This window comes from Equus quagga, chromosome 14, assembly GCF_021613505.1.
Source record: "Equus quagga isolate Etosha38 chromosome 14, UCLA_HA_Equagga_1.0, whole genome shotgun sequence".
Classification (NCBI taxonomy): Eukaryota; Metazoa; Chordata; class Mammalia; order Perissodactyla; family Equidae; genus Equus; species Equus quagga.
In genome coordinates, this window is record NC_060280.1 from 84,305,011 (window position 1) to 84,326,979 (window position 21,969).

Below are 21,969 nucleotides of genomic sequence, written 5' to 3' on the forward strand. Positions count from 1 at the left end.
TCTGTCCCCAGAAGGCTGCAGATGGGGCCGGGCTTCGCACACACCGGGACAGAGTCCCACCAGGTGCCAAGGGCGAGAGCGCGTCCTGCGTGGCCTGTGGAGCCGGCCCTGGCACAGACCTGGCCCGGCCGCTTTCAGCTCCAGGCCCTCGGCAAGCGCTCCCAGCGTCCTGGGCCTCGCTTTCCCCCCTGTGAAGTAGGGGTTTCGACAGCGCTGTGTGGGGCTGTCGGGGCGCTCCTGGGAGCTAACAGCCATGCAGCACAAGGCGTCCCGGCACAGCTCGGGTGCTCGTTGTCCCGGCCATGGCGAGTGAGCTGCCGTCCTGCTCCCTCCTGCTGCAGGCTCTCCCCACGCAGCGTCTGGTGGTGCAGGGCACAGCCCCGGGCGGCAAGGGCGGCCAGGTCGGCCAGGTCTCCCTGACGGTGCATGGCACCCAGCAGGTGCACTCGCCCCCTGAGGTAGGTGGGGGCCCCGCTGGCCGCCCTCCCCACTCCTCTCCCCAAGTATCCGTGGGGCTCCTGCCCCCCGAGCCCACTTGCCCCTCCAAAGTCCTCATTGACCCCAGGGGGTGGCTCTGAGCTGAGTCCAGCTCCAGGAGGAGGAGACGCCCCTCCACCCCCAGTCAAGATGGGCCTTCCAGCTCCAGCTTCGGGTGCTGTACCCCAGGAAGCAAAGCAGGTCCCTCTTCCCTCCACAGTGCAGACAGAGCTCCTCCCCGACCACAGGGTGCATTCTGCGGACCCCCGAACGCCAACGAGGGTGTCAGAGGCAGGCCAGCTGTGGGGGGCTGGGAGTGTGGGTGTCCGCCTCAGGACTTTGAGGTCAGACCTCCAGCTCAGCCACTTAGTCCTGGGGCCTCTGGGCAGGCCCTCAGAGCCTCCTGAGCCCAGAGCTTTCCATGTGTGACACAGCTAATGACAGCAGCCACCCATCAGCTTGCTGTGGCGCAGCTGGCCCAGAGCTAACAGCGGCTCGGTAGCTAGCCCACCTGGGTCAGTGCCTGGCGCCACCTCTCACAGCTGTGTGGCCCTGCACACATCCCTTCCCGTCTGTGCCTCAGCAACTCATCTGGAAAGTGGGGATCTCGTCACCTACTCTTTCTCACCATGGGGCTGTGGCCCGTCTGATTCTAGAGGCAGCAAGTCGCCCCTGAGCCAAGCTGGAGTCCCAGCCATGCTTCCTGGGGAGGACGGGTCCCCCCACCAGCACCTGTGGGCTGAACCCCAAACCTTGCTGGGGGTGACCGGGGCTGCAGCAGGAACTAGGCATTTGGGTGCACAGGACACAGCCGCTACTGGCTTAGGTAGTCAGGACCAGCCCCGCTGGCTGTGCCCTTCCCGACAGCTGTGGGGACAGCCCTCTTGAGAAGGGTTCCGTCAGGGCCTGGGGCTCTGACAGTGCTCCTGTCTCCTTCCCTCGCAGCGGTCGCCGGCGCAGGCCAACAGCTCCTCCAGCAAGACGGCCGGGGCCCCCACAGGCACGGTGCCGCAGCAGCTGCAGGTCCACGGCGTCCAGCAGAGTGTCCCTGTCACCCAAGAGGTGCCAGGCCAAGGCGGGCAGGGACTGGGGTGGGGGTCCTGGCCAGGCGGCCTCCGCGGCGTCCTGCGTCCTGGAGGGAGCTGCAGTGGGAGGGCCTGTGAGAGCCCGCAGAGGGGTCCACTGTGAGAGCCGGGCCTTCCACAAGGCCTCTGCTTCTCCCAAGACTCAAATCCTCATCTAAATGATGGCTTCTGCCCTGCGGGCCGGGGCAGGGGGTTGGGGCTGCTGTGAGGAAGGAATGCGGGCCTAGCACTGAACGGGCTCTGGAAGCAGCTTCGAGAAACAACCTCGGCCTCTTTGGGCCCATCAGCCTGGAGGAACCCAGAGGCCAAGCCCTGGCTCACCCTGAGGGGCTCGGGGAGAGGCCCCAGCCTCCAAATCCATGCCCAACCTGGGGGAGGCCTCACTGAGCTGCCAGCTGTGGCGGCTGGAGCAGGTCAAGAGGCGAGGGCTGTCTGCCATCTGGTCGTTAGCACTCGAGCTGAGGGTGCCCAGGCCCTCGAAGGACCAGGTGAAAGCCACAGGTCCTCTCCCCCGAGGAAAGTGGTGACCCCACCCTGAAGCTTCATAGCTCTTCTCTTGCCTGGCACCACAGCCCCTCTGCATCTCCACACCTGGGTTCCAGCCCCGGCCCCACTACTCAGCGGCAACCCCCAGCCTCTGCCCCACACTCTGTGCCGGGAGGTGGCAGCGTCCCCGCCACAGCGTGGAAGAGCAGACAGCTGGGGGTGCGGGAGAGCCCCCAGAGGGAGTTGGTGGAGAGCGGGGACTCGCTCAGCCGGTCCCAGGTCCCAAGTTCAGCTCTCAGCTCTGCCACCTCCCGCCAGCCGCACCTTGCTGAGCCTGGGCTCCACACCGATAACCTGGTGCCCAGTCAAGGGGGCAATGAACCTGGAAGGCACGTGGTGCAGAGCCAGCAGAGAGCTGCAGGACAGCTGCCTTTTTTTTACCACGCTGCTGTGAGGCTTACAGGAGTCCTTGTGTTGGCGGGGGAGTGCTGAGTGACAGGCGGGCCCCCAGCATCGCCGTGGTTACCGCAGTCTGACTTGCCTCTCCCTCCCCAGAGGTCCGTGGTCCAGGCCACTCCACAGGTGCCCAAAGCTGGCCCCGTGCAGCAGATGACGGTGCAGGGGCTCCAGCCAGTCCACGTGGCTCAAGAGGTGCGTGCCTCCCCCACCTACCTCTGGGCGTACTGGGGCTGGGCGCGGGCTGGGCTGGGGAGGGGTGCAGGCCCCTCAGGCCGCAGGGAGGGATAGACCCGATCCTGTGCCCTCAGGGGCCCCGCCCCGGGCTCCGCCTCCGGCCCCCGGGCTGCAGACGGGGTCCTGGAGCCTTCCTCTTCCCGCCCCGGGCAGGTCAGGGCCCAGGTTGGCTGAGAGGGATCGGAGGCTCTGCTCCCTGAGACCCAGCGCGGGGCGGGGGCTTCCGGTCGGGTCGCAGCGTGAGCCCCGCAGCCCGGTGGGGGCGGCGGCCTGGCGCCCGGGTGACCCCTCAGTGTCTCTGTTTGTCCTCCAGAGCTCAGACAGTCAGTTTCCCGCTAGGAAGGCAGAGCAGCGAGAGCCCCGGCCCACGCCGCCGCCGGAGCCGCCGCCCCGGCCACCCCCGCCCGGGCCCGGGCCAAGCGCGCTGGCCCCGGAGCCGCCGCCCCCGCCCGCCCGCGGCCAGGCCCCGCAGCTAGGCAGCCCCGAGCCGCCGCCGCCCCCTTACGAGCCGGGCGCCGCGCAGTGGGTGGAGCTGGTGGGCGTGCTGCCCCCGCACCTGCTCCTGCCGCAGCAGAAAGTGGTCCTCGAGCCACTGCCCGGGCTCGCGGCCCGAGCCAGCCCCGACCAGAGGGTCAGGATCCAGAGAGTTCCCCAGGTGCTAGTGTTCAGCACGGCCGCCACGGCCCTCAAAGTAGGTGGCGGACGCAGGGGCGGGGGGCGACGGGCGGGCGGGGGCGGGATCCGCCGGCCCGGCCCGTGCAGGCCTTGGGCTGCCCGCCAGGCCCCGCAGGCCCCGTAGACCCCACCCCTGCCACGCCAGTCTGGGGACCCGCGTCTGATCCCTCTAAATTGGGTTCCAGGCCCCAGGCTCCGCCCCCTATAGATTGGGATTGGGGATGGGGTGGGGAACTCAGGCCCCGCCCCTGAAAGCTGGTCAGTAGGTCCCGGTTCAGTCCCACCAACGGGCGCCCCACCCACGGCCCCGCCCCTAACATCCTGCCCGGTTCCAGGCCCCGCCCCTGCAGACCCGGTGGGTCAGTGATGCAGGCTCCACCCTTGAGGCCCTGTCTGCTCCCAGCTGCAGCTGAGCGACAGCCTCGTCCCAGAATTTGGCTGTGCTCCTGGTGTCCAACTGTCAGGCCCACAGTAGGACCCTATCTTGGGGTCCCCTGGGCCCGCCTCCCCTCAGGCCCCACGCTTGCTGTCCCCAGCCCAAGCGGAGAGTCCTGGCTTCCCCTCCTGACACAGCTCTGCCTGATTCCCAGCCCTGGCCGAGGCCGCAGCCCCTGCGCCTCTGAGCCCCAGCCCCGTCCAGGGTGTGTGCAGAAGTGCAGCCATGCAGCCGGGGAGCGGGGGTCCGGGCGAGCTGGGGCAGCCACCAGCCCTTCAGAGGCGAAGGCGGAGGAGCCGGCCCACCCCGACCCTCTGCGTGTCCTTCGTCCTGTGCCAGGTGCAGCAGCTCCAGCAGGTGCCCGTTCCACACGTGTACTCCAGCCAGGTGCAGTATGTGGAGGGCGGCGATGCCAGCTACACGGCCAACGCCATGTGAGTGCGGGGCTGGGGGCGGGGGGGGCGGGAGGAGGACCCCCGGGACGCCAGCCTTCAAGGCCTCAGGTGAGGGGCAGGCGGTGGGTGCTCCTCGGGCACCTGCAGCCACCAGGCAGGGCGGAAGCAGAGGGGGCCCTGGCAGGCTGGGGGAGACATCCCAGCACAGCTTAGGACTTCAGAGTTAAATGGCCTGGGACTTTTGCAAAAATGATAATAATTTTTACAAGATAAAAACATCTAGGTATATAGAAACTTAGTGAAAAAAATCCCCTTCACTCCTGTCCCTCAGCTCGCCCTAGAGGGGACCCTGTGACCCATTTCTTTGTTTCCTCCCCGAGGTCCTCTTTGACGAGGAACTACCCCTTTCTTTGTTCAGAAACAGAGGCAGCATCTCCTGTCCCGACTCTTTCCTCAGCTGTGTATCTTGCAGCGCTTCCCGTCGTTGTCCGTGTAGGTCCCGGTCATCCTCTTTAGCCGCTGCGCGATGCTCCGCCATGTAGGCGTGTTGTGAGTGGCGCAGCCAGTCCCCACCTCCCCGAGTGTAGGTGACTTCTGCTCCTGGTCCTGCACATGTGCAGTGTTAGTGCAGCCCCGTCGGGCAGACGCCCCGCCCTGGGCCCCCGCCCTGGCTCCCCGCCCTGGCTCTGGCTCCGCGCCGGGATCCCCCATACCGCGTGCATTCATCCATTCTTCCATGTTCGCAGTGATAATCCCAGGACTAGTTGTTGCCATTTGAGTTTTTAGGAGTTTCATTTGGTTTTCTTTGCATTTGTCTGATTTTTTTCTTGCATCCTCCCACCTGTCCTGTGGGCATGGTGCTGAGAGTAATTATCCAGCAGAGCAACTCGGTCCCGGGGTCACGAGGCTGTGGCTGACCCTGAGGGCCCCTGGGTCATGGTCCATGGCATCCAGCCCCTCACAGTTCTGCCGATTTCTTTCCAGTGCTGCCAGTCTCCTAGCCATGCGGTCGTTTAGTGCTGGCGGGACCACAGAGGGCATTCCAAAGAGGAGGCCTGTCCCTGAGGCCCCCAGGGATGTTAAAAGCAGTGCTACGAGCCCAGGCCTCAGGGTTCCCGGCTGACTCCCTCTGCCTCCCCTGGGAGTGACTGTCCTTTCCTTCTATTGAATTGTTCCTTTCATGATTCGTGTGTGAGCCATCAGATTTTTCTGCTCTGTGATGTTCTTGGGAGCACTGTGTCTTCTGTTTCTCCCACACAGTGGATAACTACGGGGTTCCCAGCCTTTCACCGGCCTAGCTCCCCGCCCTGACCGAAGCCGCAGCCGCTGGGCCTCCGTCCTGGCCCTGTCCAGGCTGCCCAGAGACGCACACCTTCCTTTATTCAGTCCTTCAGCAACCGCTCCTGGAGGAATGACTTTTTGGAAGCACATATTGTGTGCAGGACACTGGGCTGGGCCGGCTGTGGTCCCTGCCCAGGGAGTGGAGGGGCACTTGCCAGGGCCAGCTCAGGTCACACCCTGTCAGCGTCACTTGTGTGGTAGACATGGATGGGGTGCAATGGCCTGGAGCTGCACCCCCTTGAGTGACCTCATGACTGCGCCTCCTGCTACTCTCCCCTCCCCAGCCCAGCCCCTCCCCTGCCACCCCAGTGTCCTTCCTTCAGGAGACTGTGCCCAACAGCACCTTCAGAGCCAGGCCGCCTGACCCACCTCCCTCTCTTACTGGAGTTAAAAGTTTAACATTAGGTTTTTAAATCACTAACACATTGAGAGGGCTCAAAAATCAAATCACTGTGTGGGATCATGGCTGGTGAGGTGCCTGCCCCCTCCCCCCCTTCCTCCCCACAGATACCATGTGCACGGCTCCATCTTCCTGAGGCCCCGTATGCACCCTTTCCCACCTCTTCTGTTCACATGATAGAGTGTTCTGGAGCTTGTTCTTTGGCAGGACTATGAGGCCTTCTTCCTCCTCCTCCTCCTCTTCCTCCTCCTCCTCTCTGGATCCTGTCACCCTTGATATCTAACAGCCCCCTCAAGGTGGACCCCCATCGTTTTTACCCTCTTGCTACAATTTGCAGCCTTGAGCCTGCATCACCTGACGCAGGTCCTGGGTAGCTGGCAGAGACCTCTCCAGGGCCGGCGAGGCTGGTGTGCAAGGGAATGGCAGTTGCACTCTGACATCCCTCAGGGCGGCCCCCCAGGGTGGCCCCCTGCCTCCAGCAGCGCTGCCTGCCTCCTCTGCCTCCTGGGTGCCCCACCTCTGCAGTGCCCTCTATTGACCTTTGGTCTTGGCTTCTAGGCTCTCTCCTCAACTAGAACTCCCCCTAGCTGGGCCTTTTCTGTCTCCTCCGTGTGGGGTCCAGGGTGCCCAGAACAGGGCCCAGCACACGGTAGGCACTCAATAATCGTTTTTCGCTTGAGTGAGGTGTGTGGCCTGTGGCAAGTCCCCTGGTCCTCGTCCCGGTCAGATCAGGCGGAGGTGGGGGCTCCCTCCTGTGTCCAAGGACCGTGCCGAGGACCCCAGTGGCGGGGTGGGAGCCCCCCCGGGAGCGTCCGGTCGCCCTGGCTGACTCGCGCCCTGACGGCCGCCTGCCTCCTTGCAGCCGCCCCGGTACCTACCCGTACCCCGAGACGCCGCTCTACACACCCGCGCCGGGCTCTAGCTACTACGAGGCCGCCGGCACGCCTGCCCAGGTCAGCGCGCCTGCCACCTCGCAGGCGGTGGCCAGCAGCGGCTCCGTGCCCATGTACGTGTCCGGCAGCCCGGTCGTCGCCAGCGCCACCAGCAGCGGGGCCGGCGCCAGCAACGGCGGCGGCGGAGGCAGCGGCGGCGGGACAGGTGGCGGCGGTGGCGGGGGTGGCGGTAGCAGCGGTGGCGCAGCGGGCACCTACGTGATCCAGGGCGGCTACATGCTGGGTGGGGCCAGCCAGTCCTACTCTCACACCACCCGTGCCTCGCCAGCCACTGTAAGTGCCCACCAGGGGAGGTGGGGGTGGGGAGGTGGCAGTAGCGGGGTGGGGGCGGGGGCGTGGTCACCAGGGCAGACCCTGGGCACCCTGGTGCCAGAGTGCTCAGGTAAGGATGGATGGCCAGGGCGGAATCCTCGCTGTGCGACCTCAGGCGAGTTACTCGGCCTTTCTGGCCCTCAGTGAACAGGCAGGAAGCTCTTAGAGCGGTGCCCCAAGAACCCCGCTTGGGAGGAGCTGCCCCGAGCCAGCGGGGTGGCCTCCTGCTGCCTGGAGGCCTGGGTCGGGTGGCTCAGGCAGCCCTGGCTCCCAGCCCTGACCGGGCCCCTGGCTACCTCTGTGACCATGGGTAGGTCAGAGCCTGGTGGTCCCGAGGTGGTCCCTGTCCTCTTGGAGCTCCAGGTCTGGGGCGATGGCTTCCACAGGTTGCTGCCTCACGCCCTCTGGCATGGCTGCCCACTCTGGACCCCGTGACCCAGCCACAGCTTCCCCAGGAGGCGGCACTCCTGGCTGGCAGGACACAGCCTCCCTTCTGGGCGGGTTTTTAATGCTGGTCGAGGACCAGCTGGGTTTTAATGCTGGTCGGGACCCATGCAACTGATTTCATGACCCCAGTGGGTTCTCACCCCCGTTTGCAGACCTGCTTCACTAGAACAGTGTGTCCAGAGAAGGCTCTTAGGGACGGAAATGCTTTCTGTGCTGCCCGGCACCTGGGCCTCTGGCCACGGGTGGCTGCTGAGCACTTGGAACGTGGCTGGGGTCTCTGAGGACTTGAGTTGAATTGCTTTTTTTCTTAACTGTTTTGATATAAGTGTAGATTCCCGGGAAGCTGCAGAAATAGTGCAGAGGGGTCCCCGTGGCCCTTCGCGCAGGTTACCCCCATTACACCTCACGTACCTGGGGCGCTGTACGCAACCACTGGGGACCCTGGGGGTGGCTCCTTCTGGGTCTTTGCGTCACGTGTGTGGATCAGGAAAACTCCCCACAGTCAAGATGCAGAACCTCCCACCACCCTGAAGACCTCCCACCTGCTGGCCCCTTGTAGTGACCTCACAACCCTAATCTCTCCCCATGTCGGGATGCTGTCATCTCGAGAATGTTCTATGAATGGATTCATATTCTGTGGGACCTTCTGACAGTGCGTTTTTCCACTCAGTACAAAATGACTTAAATTTGTATTTAAAGAGCCGTGTGTGGCTGGTGGCGACTGGTGTTGGACAGTGTGGTTCTAGAGAGTTCCTTGGGATTTAGTTCCCCTGGGTGATGGTGATACAAGGTATGGTTGTCAGGATCGTGATCAGAAATAGGCACAGAGTGCACTTAGCAACGAGCACTCGAGAATCGGGTAGCTCAGCACCCTCCTGTCGCCCGGCAGGTCCAGTGGCTCCTGGACAACTACGAGACGGCGGAGGGCGTGAGCCTGCCGCGGAGCACGCTCTACTGCCACTACCTGCTGCACTGCCAGGAGCAGAAGCTGGAGCCAGTCAACGCCGCCTCCTTCGGCAAGCTCATCCGCTCCGTCTTCATGGGCCTGCGTACCCGCCGCCTCGGCACCAGGTGGGCCCTCCACAGCCCGCCCAAGTTAGGAGGGCCTCAGCTCCCCATCACACCCTCGCTCACTCTGCTCCAGCCCTGCTGGCCCCAGGGCCCTTGCACTGGCTCTGCCTTGCACCTCAAGTGCCTTTCCCCGTCTTCTTGCTCAGACCTGTGGGCCCCTCGCTAGAGTGCAGCCTGCTCCCCTCCCCGCCGCTCCCCACACCCCACTCCTGCCCACTTCTCCTTGGCTCGCAGCACCACCAGCCTGTCTTTTCTCTTATGTGCGTCTCGCTCCTGATCTGTCTTCCAGTGCTGAGAGGCGTCCACCTTGAGAGTGGGGGCTGCACACAGTTGGTGCTCAGTCAGGGCCTGTGAGTCGGCAAATTCCCAGGAAGGAACAGGACCCCTCCCACGAACCCACCTTCCTTCCTGTCCTCTGCAACCCCATACCCCCCGGGCTGAGCCTGCTCGCCTCTTGGTGCCACATCCCAGCCTAGGCATCACCTCATTCATGCAGGCATGCATAACCTGGGCCAAAGGAGTGGCTCTCCCTGTGCCTCAGTTTCCTCGCCTGGCCTGTCCATCTGGGATGTTAGGAGCACTCTTCCTGGGGTGGGGAGGAGGAGTACCTGGGTTCGCCTGGGCCAAGTACTCAGAGCCGCGCCCGGCGCTTTGAGGGCAGCAGTGCATGTGTATCTGCTGGGCACCAGCCCCGGGCTGGGATTGGGGCACAAGCAGTGAACCAGATGCCGGTCCTGTCTTCACAGAGCTCGGGCAGCGGGGGCCTCTCCTGGCACCCGCAGCCCCTATGCTTGCCCAGTGCAGCATCCCCGGTTCTGTGGAACGTGAATCAGCCCCCGGGCTCTGTCTGCTCCCTAAGCAGAGCGCACATGGTGTAGGGCGGGGTGGAAAGCCCCTGGCGGCCCCACCCGGCCCTCACCCTCCGCCTCCCTGCAGGGGCAACTCCAAGTACCACTATTACGGCCTGCGCATCAAGGCCAGCTCACCCCTGCTGCGGCTCATGGAGGACCAGCAGCACATGGCCATGCGCGGCCAGCCCTTCTCCCAGAAGCAGAGGTGGGAGCGCAGTGCTGGACCCCGTGCTGGCAGGTGGGGAGGGCCATGCTGCCCAGCCCCCACCCATATGCCCTGCCTACCCTTCTTCTCCAGGCTCAAGCCCATCCAGAAGATGGAGGGCATGACCAATGGCGTGGCTGTGGGGCCGCAGCCGGCCAGCGGGCTGTCGGACATCAGCGCCCAGGTCCAGCAGTACCAGCAGTTCCTGGGTGAGGGCTCCCCAGCCCACAGGGGCGTGGGGCAGGGTCTGTGGGCCCAGAGAGTGGGAGATGGTTCACCTGCCCTCCCTGAGCCTTGCCAGCCCCCTCTGCACTGGGGGTTGCTGCTTGGCGGGAGAGTGGCGACAGTGCGATGGGATCCCAGGGAGAGGCTCGAGGGGGCAGCGGGGTGGGGGGGGGGCGGAGGGCCTCATGGCGTCCCCTCCTGCCCCAGATGCCTCGAGGAGCCTCCCCGACTTCTCAGAACTCGACCTCCAGGGCAAGGTGCTGCCTGAGGGCGTGGGGCCCGGGGACATCAAGGCCTTCCAGGCCCTGTACCGGGAGCACTGTGAGGTAGAGTGGGCAAGCCGGTGGGGGCAGCCGGGGCGGGGCCGGGGGGCCTCGCGGCCGGCCCTGAGCCCACCTCCCCACAGGCCATCGTGGACGTCATGGTGAACCTGCAGTTCCCTCTGGTGGAGACGCTCTGGAAAACCTTCTGGCGGTACAACCTCAGCCAGCCCAGCGAGGCACCGCCGCTGGCCGTGTGAGTCCCTCGGGATGGGGGGGGGGGGGGGACTGTCAGAGTCAGCACCTGGGGCTGGGGGGCTGGAGCAGGGCCCCTGCCTGACCCCTGCATCTGATCCCGGCTCCAGACGTGCACGGGTGTGGGGCTGACCCTCAGTGTGTGGGCTGGGAGCCCTGCGAGCCACCGCCTCCCGGCAATGGGCGGGCCGGGGCCCCGGGGTGCAGGGGACTGGTCTGCCTCTGACCCTGGGGCACTAGGGCCTGGGGGAGGCAGGGACCACCCGCCTGCCCTGCAGGGTGGTGCTGTGCCCTTCTAACCCTGGGGCCGGGCCGTGGAGTGTCCTTGTGACCCCTGGGTGGGGTGGGTGCCCACAGGCACGACGAGGCCGAGAAGCGGCTGCCCAAGGCCAGCCTGGTGCTCCTCTCCAAGTTCGAGCCCGTGCTGCAGTGGACCAAGCACTGTGACAACGTGCTGTACCAGGGCCTGGTGGAGATCCTCATCCCTGACGTGCTGCGGCCCATCCCCAGTGAGCGCACGCCCCCCTCGCCCCCCGCCCCCCCCCAGGCCTCCCGGGCCTGATCAGTCCCCGCTGCCGCCCACAGGTGCCTTGACCCAAGCCATCCGGAACTTTGCCAAAAGCCTGGAGAGCTGGCTCACCCACGCCATGGTGAATATCCCCGAGGAGATGCTGCGGGTGAAGGTGAGGCTGGGGGCTGGGGCCTCGGGCCCCTCTGCCAGAGGCTGTAAGATTTGTCCCTATGCCTGTCCCCTCAGACTGAGCTCTGGGTGTTGTCTTTACAAACTAGCCTCCTCAGGTCCCCACTTCTGCAACAGAACCCCTTGGTGGTATTTTTGTATGCAGCACAGCGTCTTAAAACCATCAAAGCCATGTGCAGACTTCAGGTAGTTCTCCTCAGACAGCCTTAAGACAAAGTGCGCTGGGTGTTCAGAGATAGACAGACTCTTAAAAGAAAACAAGAGCAGCGTCTGTAAGGAAGGGACACGTGGCGTCTTCATTAATGCTGCAGATTCACTAACTGCGTAGATGGGAGGAGTTGGATGTGCGTGCTCTTGGGCAAAAAGAAAGAAAAGAAAAAAAAAAAAGAAGGGGGTGTTTTTAGTCCTTAAAGTGTTGGGAGGGCAGCTCAGCAGAACTGAAAAATCGCCCCTGGCCGGGCAGGACACAGGGCACGGGGCAGAGCCCAGGAAGCTGGATCCAGGGCGACGCCCTTCAGAACGGGCAAGACTCACATATTCATTTATGCAGCATGCATCTATTGAGCACCTGCTGCATGCACAGCATGGCTCAGTGACCGAGATGGACAGAACCCCAGCCCTCCCAGAGCTGACAGTCAAAGGAATAATCAAACCAAATGAAACAAACGCTCCTGGGAGCCGTGCTGGCCTTTTCTGGGTAGTGCCCTCCGAGATTTCTATTGTGTCCTCTCATTAAAAATAATAATGAAGGGCAGACACAAAACGTTGATTTTTGGACCCACACTTTGGGTGGATGGACTCCAAGTGTGAAGCTCCCGACCGCTTGATCTCCCGACAAAGGCAACGAGGTCCCCTCCCCTCCGCTTTCGGGAGAAGCTGTGCAGAGGGATCGCCGAGGGCGGGCAGGGGACGGCGTGGGCGGGTTCTTGGAAGCCACAAGCCCCCCGCCCCGCAGGTGGCAGCGGCCGGCGCCTTCGCACAGACGCTGCGGCGCTACACGTCGCTCAACCACCTGGCGCAGGCGGCGCGCGCCGTGCTGCAGAACACAGCGCAGATCAACCAGATGCTGAGCGACCTCAACCGCGTGGACTTCGCCAACGTGCAGGTGAGCGCGGGGCAGGCGGGCGGCGGTTTGCGGGGCGGCCCGGGGCGGTGGCTGAGCCCGGGTGCCCGCCCGTTGTGCCCCAGGAGCAGGCCTCGTGGGTGTGCCGCTGCGAGGACCGCATGGTGCAGCGGCTGGAGCAGGACTTCAAGGTGACGCTGCAGCAGCAGAACTCCCTGGAGCAGTGGGCGACCTGGCTGGACGGCGTCGTGAGCCAGGTGCTCAAGCCCTACCAGGGCAGCGCCGGCTTCCCCAAGGCCGCCAAGCTCTTCCTCCTCAAGTGGTCCTTCTATAGGTGCGCACCGGCTGGGCGGGGCCGGGCGGGCGGGGCGGGGCCGGAGGAGGGCCCTCCTCCCGGGGCGGGACCCAGAGGAGGCCCCTCCTCTCTGAGGACAGGCCGAGATGGCACTAGAGAAGGCCCGGCCTCCTCGGCGAAGGCAGGGTGCTTCCGCTCTCACCGATGGGCGCCCTGGAGGAGCTGGCGCGGTCCGGGCGGGGAGCTGGGCTTGCTCGAGCCTGCGATCCTGGCAGCAAGGACGGGGGCGAGGGGCGGGGCCGAGCCTGACGGCCGCCTCTTCGCCGCCGCCTCCAGCTCCATGGTGATCCGGGACCTGACCCTGCGCAGCGCCGCCAGCTTCGGCTCCTTCCACCTCATCCGGCTGCTGTATGACGAGTACATGTACTACCTGATCGAGCACCGCGTGGCCCAGGCCAAGGGCGAGACCCCCATCGCCGTCATGGGCGAGGTGCGCGCAGCTAGGCGCTGAGGGCGCGGGCGGGGCGCCCCTCGGCGGGACTCTCACCCCTTCCCTTTTCTCCTTGCAGTTCGCCAACCTGGCCACCTCGCTGAACCCCCTGGACCCGGACAAAGGTAGGCGCGGCGTGTCCCCTGCCCAGGGCCCGAGTCAGGGGGGCGGTGGCCGGGGGGGAGCTGGGGTGGAGGCGGTGCCGGCGAGGCCCTGGGGGCGCCGCCGCCCCGCGCTGAGCCGGGCCTGGTCCGTGTGCCCCAGACGAGGAGGAGGAAGAGGAGGAGGAGAGCGAGGACGAGTTGCCCCAGGACATCTCGCTGGCGGCTGGCGGCGAGTCGCCCGCGCTGGGCCCCGAGGCCCTGGAGCCGCCGGCCAAGCTGGCGCGCACGGACGCGCGCGGGCTCTTCGTGCAGGCGCTGCCCTCCAGCTAAGCCCGCGGCCTCCCCGCCCCGCCCGCCTCCCTGCCCGCCCCGCCGCCCCTCCACGCCAGGGTCCTTCGCAACTTCTGTGGCTTCGCTGTCACCGATCCAGCCTCGGCCAGGGCGGGGAGGGGACCTCCGAGACAGGGAAGGCTCCGAGATGGGGCCGGCACATTCACAGGGCCGGGCGGAGCCGCAGCTGCAAACTCTGACACAAAAGACGTGCCTTAAGGAACCCGCCGCCGTGCCCAGGTGCCCCTTGGGGCAGCCAGGTCGGCCCCTCGGCCCCAAGCCCGCAGCATCTCCCTTCCCCAGCCGCCTTCCCGCCACCCCCGGGGGCAGGCAGGCAGGCCCCCTCCCCCGCGGAACTGTTAACTTATTCAGCTCGCTGGCTTTGCACAGCCTGCCCTGGGCCCAGCCCTGAGCCCCAGGTGGGCGCCGGCGGGCATCACCTGGTGACCCCCCCCCCACTGTCAGCAGCAGCCCCCGGGACCCCTCCTTCGACAACCCCACCGCTTCTCCCTCCTCCGTTTAAGTGCAATTAAAGCCGTGGGTGTCGCATCTTCTCGGAGCTGGGCCCTCCCTCGCCCTGCAGCCCTGGACGGGGCACCGCCGGCCTGGCTGCGGGGAGGGCAGCGGGGCCGCCGCCTCCAGCTTCCAAAGAGCGGCGGGCGGGCGGGTGCTGGAGCCCAGGGGCCTGCTGCGGGCGGCGGGTGGCGGGCTGCGCCTGCCCGCGGGGCTGGGGGCTCCGCGCGCTCAGACCCAAGACCCCCGCTTCCCGGGCCCTCCCCGCTGCTGGTTTGTGATGGAACCTCCTCGCTCCTCCCCTTCGCGGAGACCCCGCTTCTCCTCCGTGCTGTGCGCCCCTGCCCCCCATGACTATTGTGCGATTTGTGAGCGCCGCCCAGCGGAGTCGGTAACTTGTTGGGTTTCTTTCCAACCATCATGGCCTTATCTGTTCCGGTTTTCTCAGTGTTTTCAACCTGTGAGATGTTTATGGCAAAAAAGAAAAAAAAAATCTGACCTATTGTATAAAAATCACTATTTTGCGTGCTCCGCGTGCTACAGCTTTTGGGGTGGCCCATCCACCCCCCTCCCTGCCCTCGGGGTTCCCCTCTCCCGGCGGTGAAAGTGTCCACGCGTGTGGTAGTCTAGTGTGCCGAGCTGTTTTCTACCTTTTTGTAGTCTTTCTTAAAACACAATAAATTCTGCTGTGATATTTGGCTACTGCTGACTGGCTGGGCCTTGGGGGGGCTTCGGGGGGGGGGCTCCAGCTGGGCCCCAAGTGGCAGTCAAGGGAACTCAGCGAGGTTCAGAAATAAAACATTTATTACATGAAGAGGAACGACAGGGGAGCGGGGACGGCTGCCACGTTTGCCACCTCGAGTGGGGCAGGCTGGGGACAGGCAGGGAGCCAGGTCCACTCGGCCTCCCCAGGGGACGATGCCCACGCCTGGAGCAGAGGAGGGGGCAAACGAGAGAGGGCAGGGCCGTGCCCAGCGCAGGGTGAAGGCGGGCGGGCGCTTGGGGGGCTGGGGGGGCAGGGGCTCCCTCCCTCTACCCCTTCCCAACTTAAATAGGCATAAATAAGAAGCGTCCAGACTCTCAGGCCACCAGGGGCCGCCCCGCCAGCCCCCTGCCCGCAGCTGAACACTAGCGCCAGCCGTCGGCGGGCCAGCCAACCGGGCAGGGCGGCCAGCTCCGGGCCGCGGAGGTAGTTGGAGTCAGTGTGCGGGCGGCCGGCCCTCACAGCACGATCCACGTGTAGCGCTCGCTGTCCGCCAGAACCTTCAGGGAGCACCCTGCAGGGAAGCGTGGGACAGCCATGCGTCTCTGGCTGGGCTGCAGCAGGGGCCCGCCTCTTTCCCTGATGTGACTTGGATGCGGGCTCCGGAAGGCAGCAGCCCAGCTGAGTTCGGCTCTGCCTCCCACCTGCAGCCACCCCATTGCGCCTGCCGAATGAACCGACGGCTGGGGGCCCAGGCGCCAACCTGCCAGCCCTGTCAGGCCTGGCCTGGGCTGCCCCCTCAGCCAGCGTCCGCAGCGTCACCCGCCCGGCCAGCGTGCTCGTCCTCCCGGCCACACTTGGGAACCAGCCCCAGCTCTGGGCTGGCCTGGCAGGACGGGGCGCCCAGCTGTGGCTGCAGCCGGGTCGCGGGGCCCACCTTTGTGCAACGCCTCGTTGGTCATCCGGTTGACGTAGCGGCCGCTGCTCTCGGGCACCAGCCACTTCATGACCATGTCCACACAGCTCTTGCGGTAGGAGCTCCAGACACTGCCGCTGCGGGTGAGGGGGTGAGTGGCTCTCCTCGACCTGGCCCCGGCCCCGGGCCCCACCCCGGCCCCGCCTCACCTGGTCTGCCCTTTGACCTCTGTGAGGTCACCCACACTGACTGTCACAAAGATGCCGGTGTTGAGGTCCCAGGCCACCTTGAGGCTGGTGTGATAGGTCTTTGGTCTGCAGGGGAAGGGGTGGTGAGCAGAAGAGAAAGGAGGTGGCACCACAGGGTCCCTGGGCCAGGACCGAGGCGACCCTCAGGGCTTTTGTCTTTGGAGCAGTAAGGAAGGGACCAATGCAAGTTGTGGAGACAGGGGAGTCTTCTCATATCCCCCCTCCCCTGTGGGCCCCTGCTGGACGAGGGTGAGGGCGGGGTCCCTGCCCACGCACCGTAGCTGGCCCTCCTCGGTCGGGGACGGGAACGCCAGGAGCAGCAGGCCGATGTTGATGAGGACCTGGTTGGTTTCTGGGCAGACCTGGGGGCAGGGTGACAGCTATTGAGGGTGACCCCCAGATGGGGACACCCTGAGCCCACCCTGGGCCACACCTCGGCCCACCTCCAGGATGACGATGTCATAGTCGCTAAAGGAACAGAACTGGTGGCCCCAGGTGGCGTCGTGGCGGATGACCTCATTGATGACGTACTCAAAGTCCAGCGTGAGCTGCTCCACTGTCAGGTATTGACCCTGCGGCAACGGACAGAGGAGCAGGGGGACGACGGTGCCAACCACCACCCCAGAGGCTCTCCGGGGCCGCCCCTCAGCCTGCCCGTCGCTAGCACTAACCTGGACGGCGGCCCGTTTCCGCATGGGCCGCAGGTTGCGGCCACGGAGATCAGTCACCACAAAGGGCAGGGAGATCTTGTCATCCTCAAACTCTGAGGGGACAGGATGTGGGGCTAGGATGTCGGTGCGAAGCCTGGAGGCCCCTTCCAGACCAGCCTCCCATGCCCGGGACCCTGCCTGGGCATGGGCTCCCCGCTCACCATCCTCTGGCTCCGTCCCCTCGCTGGACCCCAGCACGTAGTACAACTTAGTGTAGTTAACGTAGCCGGGCTCGGGGGCCGGTGCCTCTGCTGCCGGGGGGCTGTCCCGGGGCACTGCCTCGCGACCAGGGGCTGGGGGCTCAGAGGGCAGGCGGAGGCGGGTGCCCGAGGGCCCCGGGCAGGGGGGCGGCCGGCTTTCCTCTGGGGTCCCGCCCTTGGCCTCTTTGGCCCTGCGGAAGATGTCGGCCACAAACTCCTTGGCCTTGGCGATGGCGGGCGAGGGCTCAGGGGCCCCAGAGGGCTGGGCGGGGGCCGCCTCAGGGCAGAGGCTGGGGCAGGCGGGGGGCGCCTCTGGGCTCCGGGGCCCAGGGGGGCTGGGAGGGGCTGGGGGGCAGGTGGAGTGGTCATACAGGATCTGGCAGAAGCTGCTATCACCTGGAAGGCAAAAAGCGATGGGGGGGTTCAGGTCCAGGCTGCTCTCCCCACCTCCCTCACTGCCCGAGGGGGTTCTTAGAAATTGACCTGGAGGAGACCCTTCTAGAAGACTACTTACACTGAGAAATCAGTCTGAAACATCCAGAAGGGAAAAGAACCTTTTACACGCGCGCGCACACATTCCTTCAAATCCTACTCTCGAACATCCTTTGTGTGCCACACACACTGTGACACAGATACATCCCTGCCCTCGGGGAGCCACAGCTGGCGGTGACAGCAGATAAGAGCCACGGCAGTTAAGTCTGAGACTACCACGCGGCCGGCTAGCCACCCCAACGCCAGCGGGACCCGCACGGGCACAACCTGGAGTCTCCGTTGCTGCCTGACCAGGGGCCAGAGCCCCTTCGGGGAACGTGGGGTCAGAGGGAAACCTGTCTAAGGTCACACTGTGAGAGAAGGCGAGTCTGCCAACGCACTCCTGTCCACCGGAGTCGTGGCACCGTGGGGCAACGCCCCACTCTGTGGAACGCCCTCCTCCCATGGTGACGGGCGCGGGACATGCTGACGGGGCCCCTCCCCTGGGTGGGAGCCCAGGCTGAATCCTGTCTCACGTGGTCTTTCCCAATAGGATCACCGCCGAGAGGGTGGAGGCATCAGCCCATCCAGGCCTGGCGTGCTGTGCTGGGGGCGCCCGCTTGGCGAGGGGCAGGTGGCCAGCACAGGGGCGGGAGGGGGAAGTTCCCTCGGGCCCTGCTGGTTTACTGGCTACCTCACACACATTTAATCCTCTCTTCGTGCCCACTGCCTTCTCTCCCCCTGGGACAACCATTTTAATGTCATCAGTGAGTTTTTTTTTATTTGACGGGGTTCTTGCAAACCTGAAACATCTTTATACCTAAGTGGGATCAGTATCTGGTTACACGTCTCCCGTGTTTCTCCCACACCCCTGCGTCTTTAAGGCGGGCTCTTGCACACGCAGGCGGGGGCTGTCCTACCTCCCCGCGCCCCAGGGATGGACACCAGGCGGTCCCCAGCTCCTGCCACCAGCCTTGGGCATGGCAGGCACAGGGCCGGGACACCCCACTGCCTGTAGCCCCAGGAGGGTGGAGGGCACCGCCTCACCACCAGCCAGCGCAGGATCCTAACACCCGCCGCTCTGTTGAGGGGCCTGCCTCGTGATTCTCACGGGCATTTCTCCAAAGGTGCCAGTCGGGCTCTGTCCGCTCGCCACTCTCGGAATGTTTAATTAGCCTTTCCCCTTTCGTAGAGAAAGGACCACGGCGGTGTCCAGCATGGTAGCCGCTGGCCACACGTGGCTATTTAAGCTTAACACAACCAAAACTACATTAAAGAAAAACTCAGTTTCTCGCCTGCACGGGCCACTTTCAAGTGGCTACTGGCAGCAGTTGTAGTGGACACCACAGACACGGAACACCCCAGCCCTGTGGAGGTTCTAGCGGACAGTGCTGGGATGGGGCATGGCCACGTGTGGATCCCACATTCCCACTTCCTGGCTGTGTGACCTTAGATGAAGGATGCCACCTCTCTGTGCCTCGGTCTCATCTGTAATGTGGGGCAGTGATGGCCGAGTGTGTGCGCGCTGGGCCTGTCAGCAGCTCCGGGCCTACCTGCCGAGTGGACGGAGACGGCGCAGGCCACCAGGGAGTAGCTGGTGTTGAGCAGCACCACCTGGTCCTTCTTGAGCTGGAAGGCGGGCTGGAAGGTGGGGAAGGGGTAGACCACCTGGTACTTGGTGTGCAGCATGAAGCCGTGGCGCAGGCACTGTGCGCTCGCGTCACCTGCGGCGACACAGCCACTCGGCTCACTCTCGGCCCAGGGCAGAGAGGCCGCGGCCCGCGCCCCGCCCCAGCCCCTCACCTGGATGGGCTCGGCTGGCTTCCCGGCAGGCAGCGCAGCGGCCTGGTGGCGGCACCGCCACGGTGCTGATGTAGATGTCGCGGTGGTTCTCATCGCTCATCATCATCATGTTCATGAGCATCCCGTTGGCCGAGCGGGTGCTGGGGGCCGGCACACCCTCAGCTGCCTCGCCCGGGCCCCCGGCCTCCGGCCCCCACCCCCCTCGGCCTCCCTCAACCCCAGGTCTCACTTGAAACCGAAGACAATGACTTTGGAGGCATCGCTGGGCCATTCGCACACGGTCAGGTACAGGTCGCTGTAGATCTCCTCGTCCTGGAAGAGCCGCACCTGCCGGACCTGCATGGCGCGGTCAGCGTCAGAGCGGGCCCGAGGCTGCACTGCGCTGGGCTGGGATCGGGGACAGGCCGAGCCGGCAGGGCTGTCCCCTCTGGTGGTGCCTCAGGCCAGGGAGCCCCAAGCAGCCCCCGGAGCCCCCTGCCTTCCTGGGAACAGCCTGCAGAGGCTCCCAAGTGTTTCTCACCACAAGTGGGGGAGACAGGGAGGCTGGGCCCGGGACAGGACGCAGCCAGGGGACTCGCCAGACGCGCGCCTTCCCAGCCCCATCCCCCGAAGCCATTCAGCTCTGAGTTCACGTGCAAACTGGCCAGCAGTGCCCGCCGCCCGGGGCCGGGGCCGCGAGGAGTCACGGTCAGGGCTAACGGGGTGGCAGCCTGCTCGGGCCTAACAAAGCGCACAGGTCCCGCCCCGCCTGCGCCCGCCAGGCTCTCCCGGCCGTAGATGCTGACTGGAAGCACATGCAAGTGCCGCTATTTACCCACTTCCAACTATAAAAACGGCAATTTCATGTGGTTTGACCCAACACGTGGAGTCTTGACGACGCCCCCACGAGTGCACTATCTCCACTTTATGGACAAGGGACTTGAGGCGCAGAGGGGCGCTGTGAGGGGCCCGCAGAGGGAGGGGCAGCCGGCGCCAGGCCGCCCTACCAGCTTGAGTTTGCTGTGCACGTTGAACTCCCACCAGTACAGGTGGTACATGTAGAAGGAGAAGTCGTCGTCCCCGCTGCTGCTGGTGTAGGACAGGACGTAGCGGCCGCACTTGGAGAAGCCCAGGAAGATGTGTCTGCGGGGGGCACGGAGGGCAGAGTGGCCAGGTCAGGGCCAGCCCACTGCCCCAGCCCGCCCCCTGCCCGGCCCCAGCCTCACCCTGCGTAGAGGAAGTCCTCGTCCACGATGTTCTTGAGGGAGACGCAGACCCTGGGCGGCAGCTTCCGGAAGAGGCGAGGGGAGAGCTGCCCACTGATCTGGGGAAGAGGTGGCCAGGGCTCCTGAGGCACCATCCAGCAGATGCCACCTGCAGCCCCTGGTCCCGTCTCCCAAGGAGGAGCAGCACCCGTGGGGTCCAGGACCGCCACGCAGGCCCGCTTACTGCCAGCCATAACGGTCCAGGGCAGTCTGAGCTCTGGAAGGTGGGAACGGTCGAGCCTCCCTCTGCACCAGGGACCCGAGCCACCCTCCCAGCTCCACTTCTTCAGCCTCAGGGGCGCTCTTGGCCAAGCCCCCAGGCTCTGAGGACCAGCACTGCCATCACCTCCCATAGGAAGTGTCTTCAGTCACCCCTGGCCACACTGGGCCACCTGGTTGCCTCCCTGAAAGCTGGCTCAGGGCGCACTCAACCCCTAAGGAGGTGAGGATGTGGACTTAACCAACTGCAATCACCTGTCCCCGACCCACTAGCCTCCACAGGGGGTGCTCAGGCCCCCAGCACAGCCCTGGCCTCAGCTGGGGAGCAGTCCAGGCAGACAGAAGGGGAGCCCGCCCAGAGACCTTCCGGTTCCCCCCGATTCCCCTTGTCTGTTATCTGCCGCCTTCCCCCAACTCCCTCACCCCAAACTTCACCAAGGAAGGACGTTGGGGGGACAGGCAGGCCAAGCTGGGCACGGAGGAATGAGAGCCCCTGGGTCCTGCCCCACAGTGTGATGGGGGAGAAACAGCCCAGCCCTCGAGGAGATACCAGTCTGATGGATGAGCCCCGTCAGCGGGGCCCAGGCAACAGGGACACACAATCCATGTCCAGGGAGCTTCCAAGCTAAAGGCAGAGCCACAGCCCAACCCAGGGAGCACCCGGGCTGAGGGTGGACTGTCCCTGCCCAGAGAGCTCCAGTCAAAAGGAGACCCAGCCCCGCCCTCACGACGTTCCCAGTGAATGGGGAAGGTTTACTCCCTAGCACAGAGACACGCCCTGTCCCACTGCTGCTGGCCTGACAGCAGATGCACGTGCCCTCCCAGAGCTCCCAGAGTGATGGGGGAAGAGACTCTGGCACTCTGGGAGCTTACAGTCTAATGGGGGAGGCAGAGCCCCGCTCAGGAGCTCGCAGTCTGAAAGGGAAGACCAGGCCTTCTCCAGGGGGCTTCTTCCCATTCAGTGGGGGAGGCAGATGCAGGTACAGGAACTCCCAGCTCCCCTGTGCTCAGAGCCGGGACAGAGAGGAACACCAGGCAGAGGGAGCCCAAAGCAGGCAGCAGGAGCTCTGCCAAGGGCGCGGGAAGGCCCCATAACAGAGGGGCATGGGAGCAGGGCGCTGAAAAATGGGTGTGACCCTGGATCGCCTCCTCCTTCCTTATTCTTCCAGCGGCCTCTAACGACCCTTCCACCCGAGCCCCCGGGGCCCCGCCCCCCGCCCCTCCATCCGAGCCCCCTCCCCGGGACCTCGACCCCCGCCCCCCCCCCCCCGCCCCCTCCCCGGGCCCCCGCCCCCGGCCCCCCTATAGAGCCCCCTCCCCGGGGCCCCGCCCCCAACCCCTCACCCCGCGACCGCCCTCCCTCCCTTTGCCTCCCTCGTCCCTCCTACCCACC

The 21,969-nt window shown here is 65.3% G+C and overlaps 2 protein-coding genes across 9 annotated transcripts in view; one reads left to right on the forward strand and one right to left on the reverse strand.

Annotated features, from left to right (window-relative positions):
• The window catches only part of RFX1 (regulatory factor X1), a 30,017-nt gene extending 15,261 nt beyond the window's left edge, over positions 1-14,756 (forward strand). For 6 of the 8 annotated variants that reach the window (XM_046685435.1, XM_046685436.1, XM_046685434.1 and 3 more), the window contains 18 exons: positions 342-458; positions 1,423-1,539; positions 2,604-2,699; positions 3,055-3,432; positions 4,192-4,286; positions 6,851-7,214; positions 8,590-8,771; positions 9,708-9,827; positions 9,921-10,036; positions 10,260-10,378; positions 10,459-10,568; positions 10,925-11,076; positions 11,153-11,250; positions 12,223-12,372; positions 12,456-12,664; positions 12,962-13,115; positions 13,195-13,240; positions 13,380-14,756. In XM_046685435.1, the coding sequence (XP_046541391.1) occupies positions 342-458; positions 1,423-1,539; positions 2,604-2,699; positions 3,055-3,432; positions 4,192-4,286; positions 6,851-7,214; positions 8,590-8,771; positions 9,708-9,827; positions 9,921-10,036; positions 10,260-10,378; positions 10,459-10,568; positions 10,925-11,076; positions 11,153-11,250; positions 12,223-12,372; positions 12,456-12,664; positions 12,962-13,115; positions 13,195-13,240; positions 13,380-13,549 (2,793 nt within the window). In that variant the 3' untranslated portion in view covers positions 13,550-14,756. The remainder of the gene's footprint in view (positions 1-341; positions 459-1,422; positions 1,540-2,603; positions 2,700-3,054; positions 3,433-4,191; positions 4,287-6,850; positions 7,215-8,589; positions 8,772-9,707; positions 9,828-9,920; positions 10,037-10,259; positions 10,379-10,458; positions 10,569-10,924; positions 11,077-11,152; positions 11,251-12,222; positions 12,373-12,455; positions 12,665-12,961; positions 13,116-13,194; positions 13,241-13,379) is intronic. The other 2 variants (XM_046685439.1, XM_046685440.1) reach the window with 2 other exon arrangements.
• Positions 14,757-14,848: 92 nt separating this feature from the next.
• Positions 14,849-21,969, reverse strand: part of DCAF15 (DDB1 and CUL4 associated factor 15) — a 12,350-nt gene continuing 5,229 nt past the window's right edge. The window contains exons 2-13 of the mRNA XM_046685441.1: positions 20,319-20,416; positions 20,100-20,235; positions 19,343-19,449; positions 19,114-19,253; positions 18,864-19,034; positions 16,801-17,235; positions 16,601-16,692; positions 16,373-16,501; positions 16,206-16,291; positions 15,891-15,995; positions 15,703-15,818; positions 14,849-15,339 (exon numbers count right to left, since the gene is read on the reverse strand). Coding sequence (XP_046541397.1) covers positions 15,284-15,339; positions 15,703-15,818; positions 15,891-15,995; positions 16,206-16,291; positions 16,373-16,501; positions 16,601-16,692; positions 16,801-17,235; positions 18,864-19,034; positions 19,114-19,253; positions 19,343-19,449; positions 20,100-20,235; positions 20,319-20,416 — 1,671 coding nt within the window. The 3' untranslated portion in view covers positions 14,849-15,283. The remainder of the gene's footprint in view (positions 15,340-15,702; positions 15,819-15,890; positions 15,996-16,205; positions 16,292-16,372; positions 16,502-16,600; positions 16,693-16,800; positions 17,236-18,863; positions 19,035-19,113; positions 19,254-19,342; positions 19,450-20,099; positions 20,236-20,318; positions 20,417-21,969) is intronic.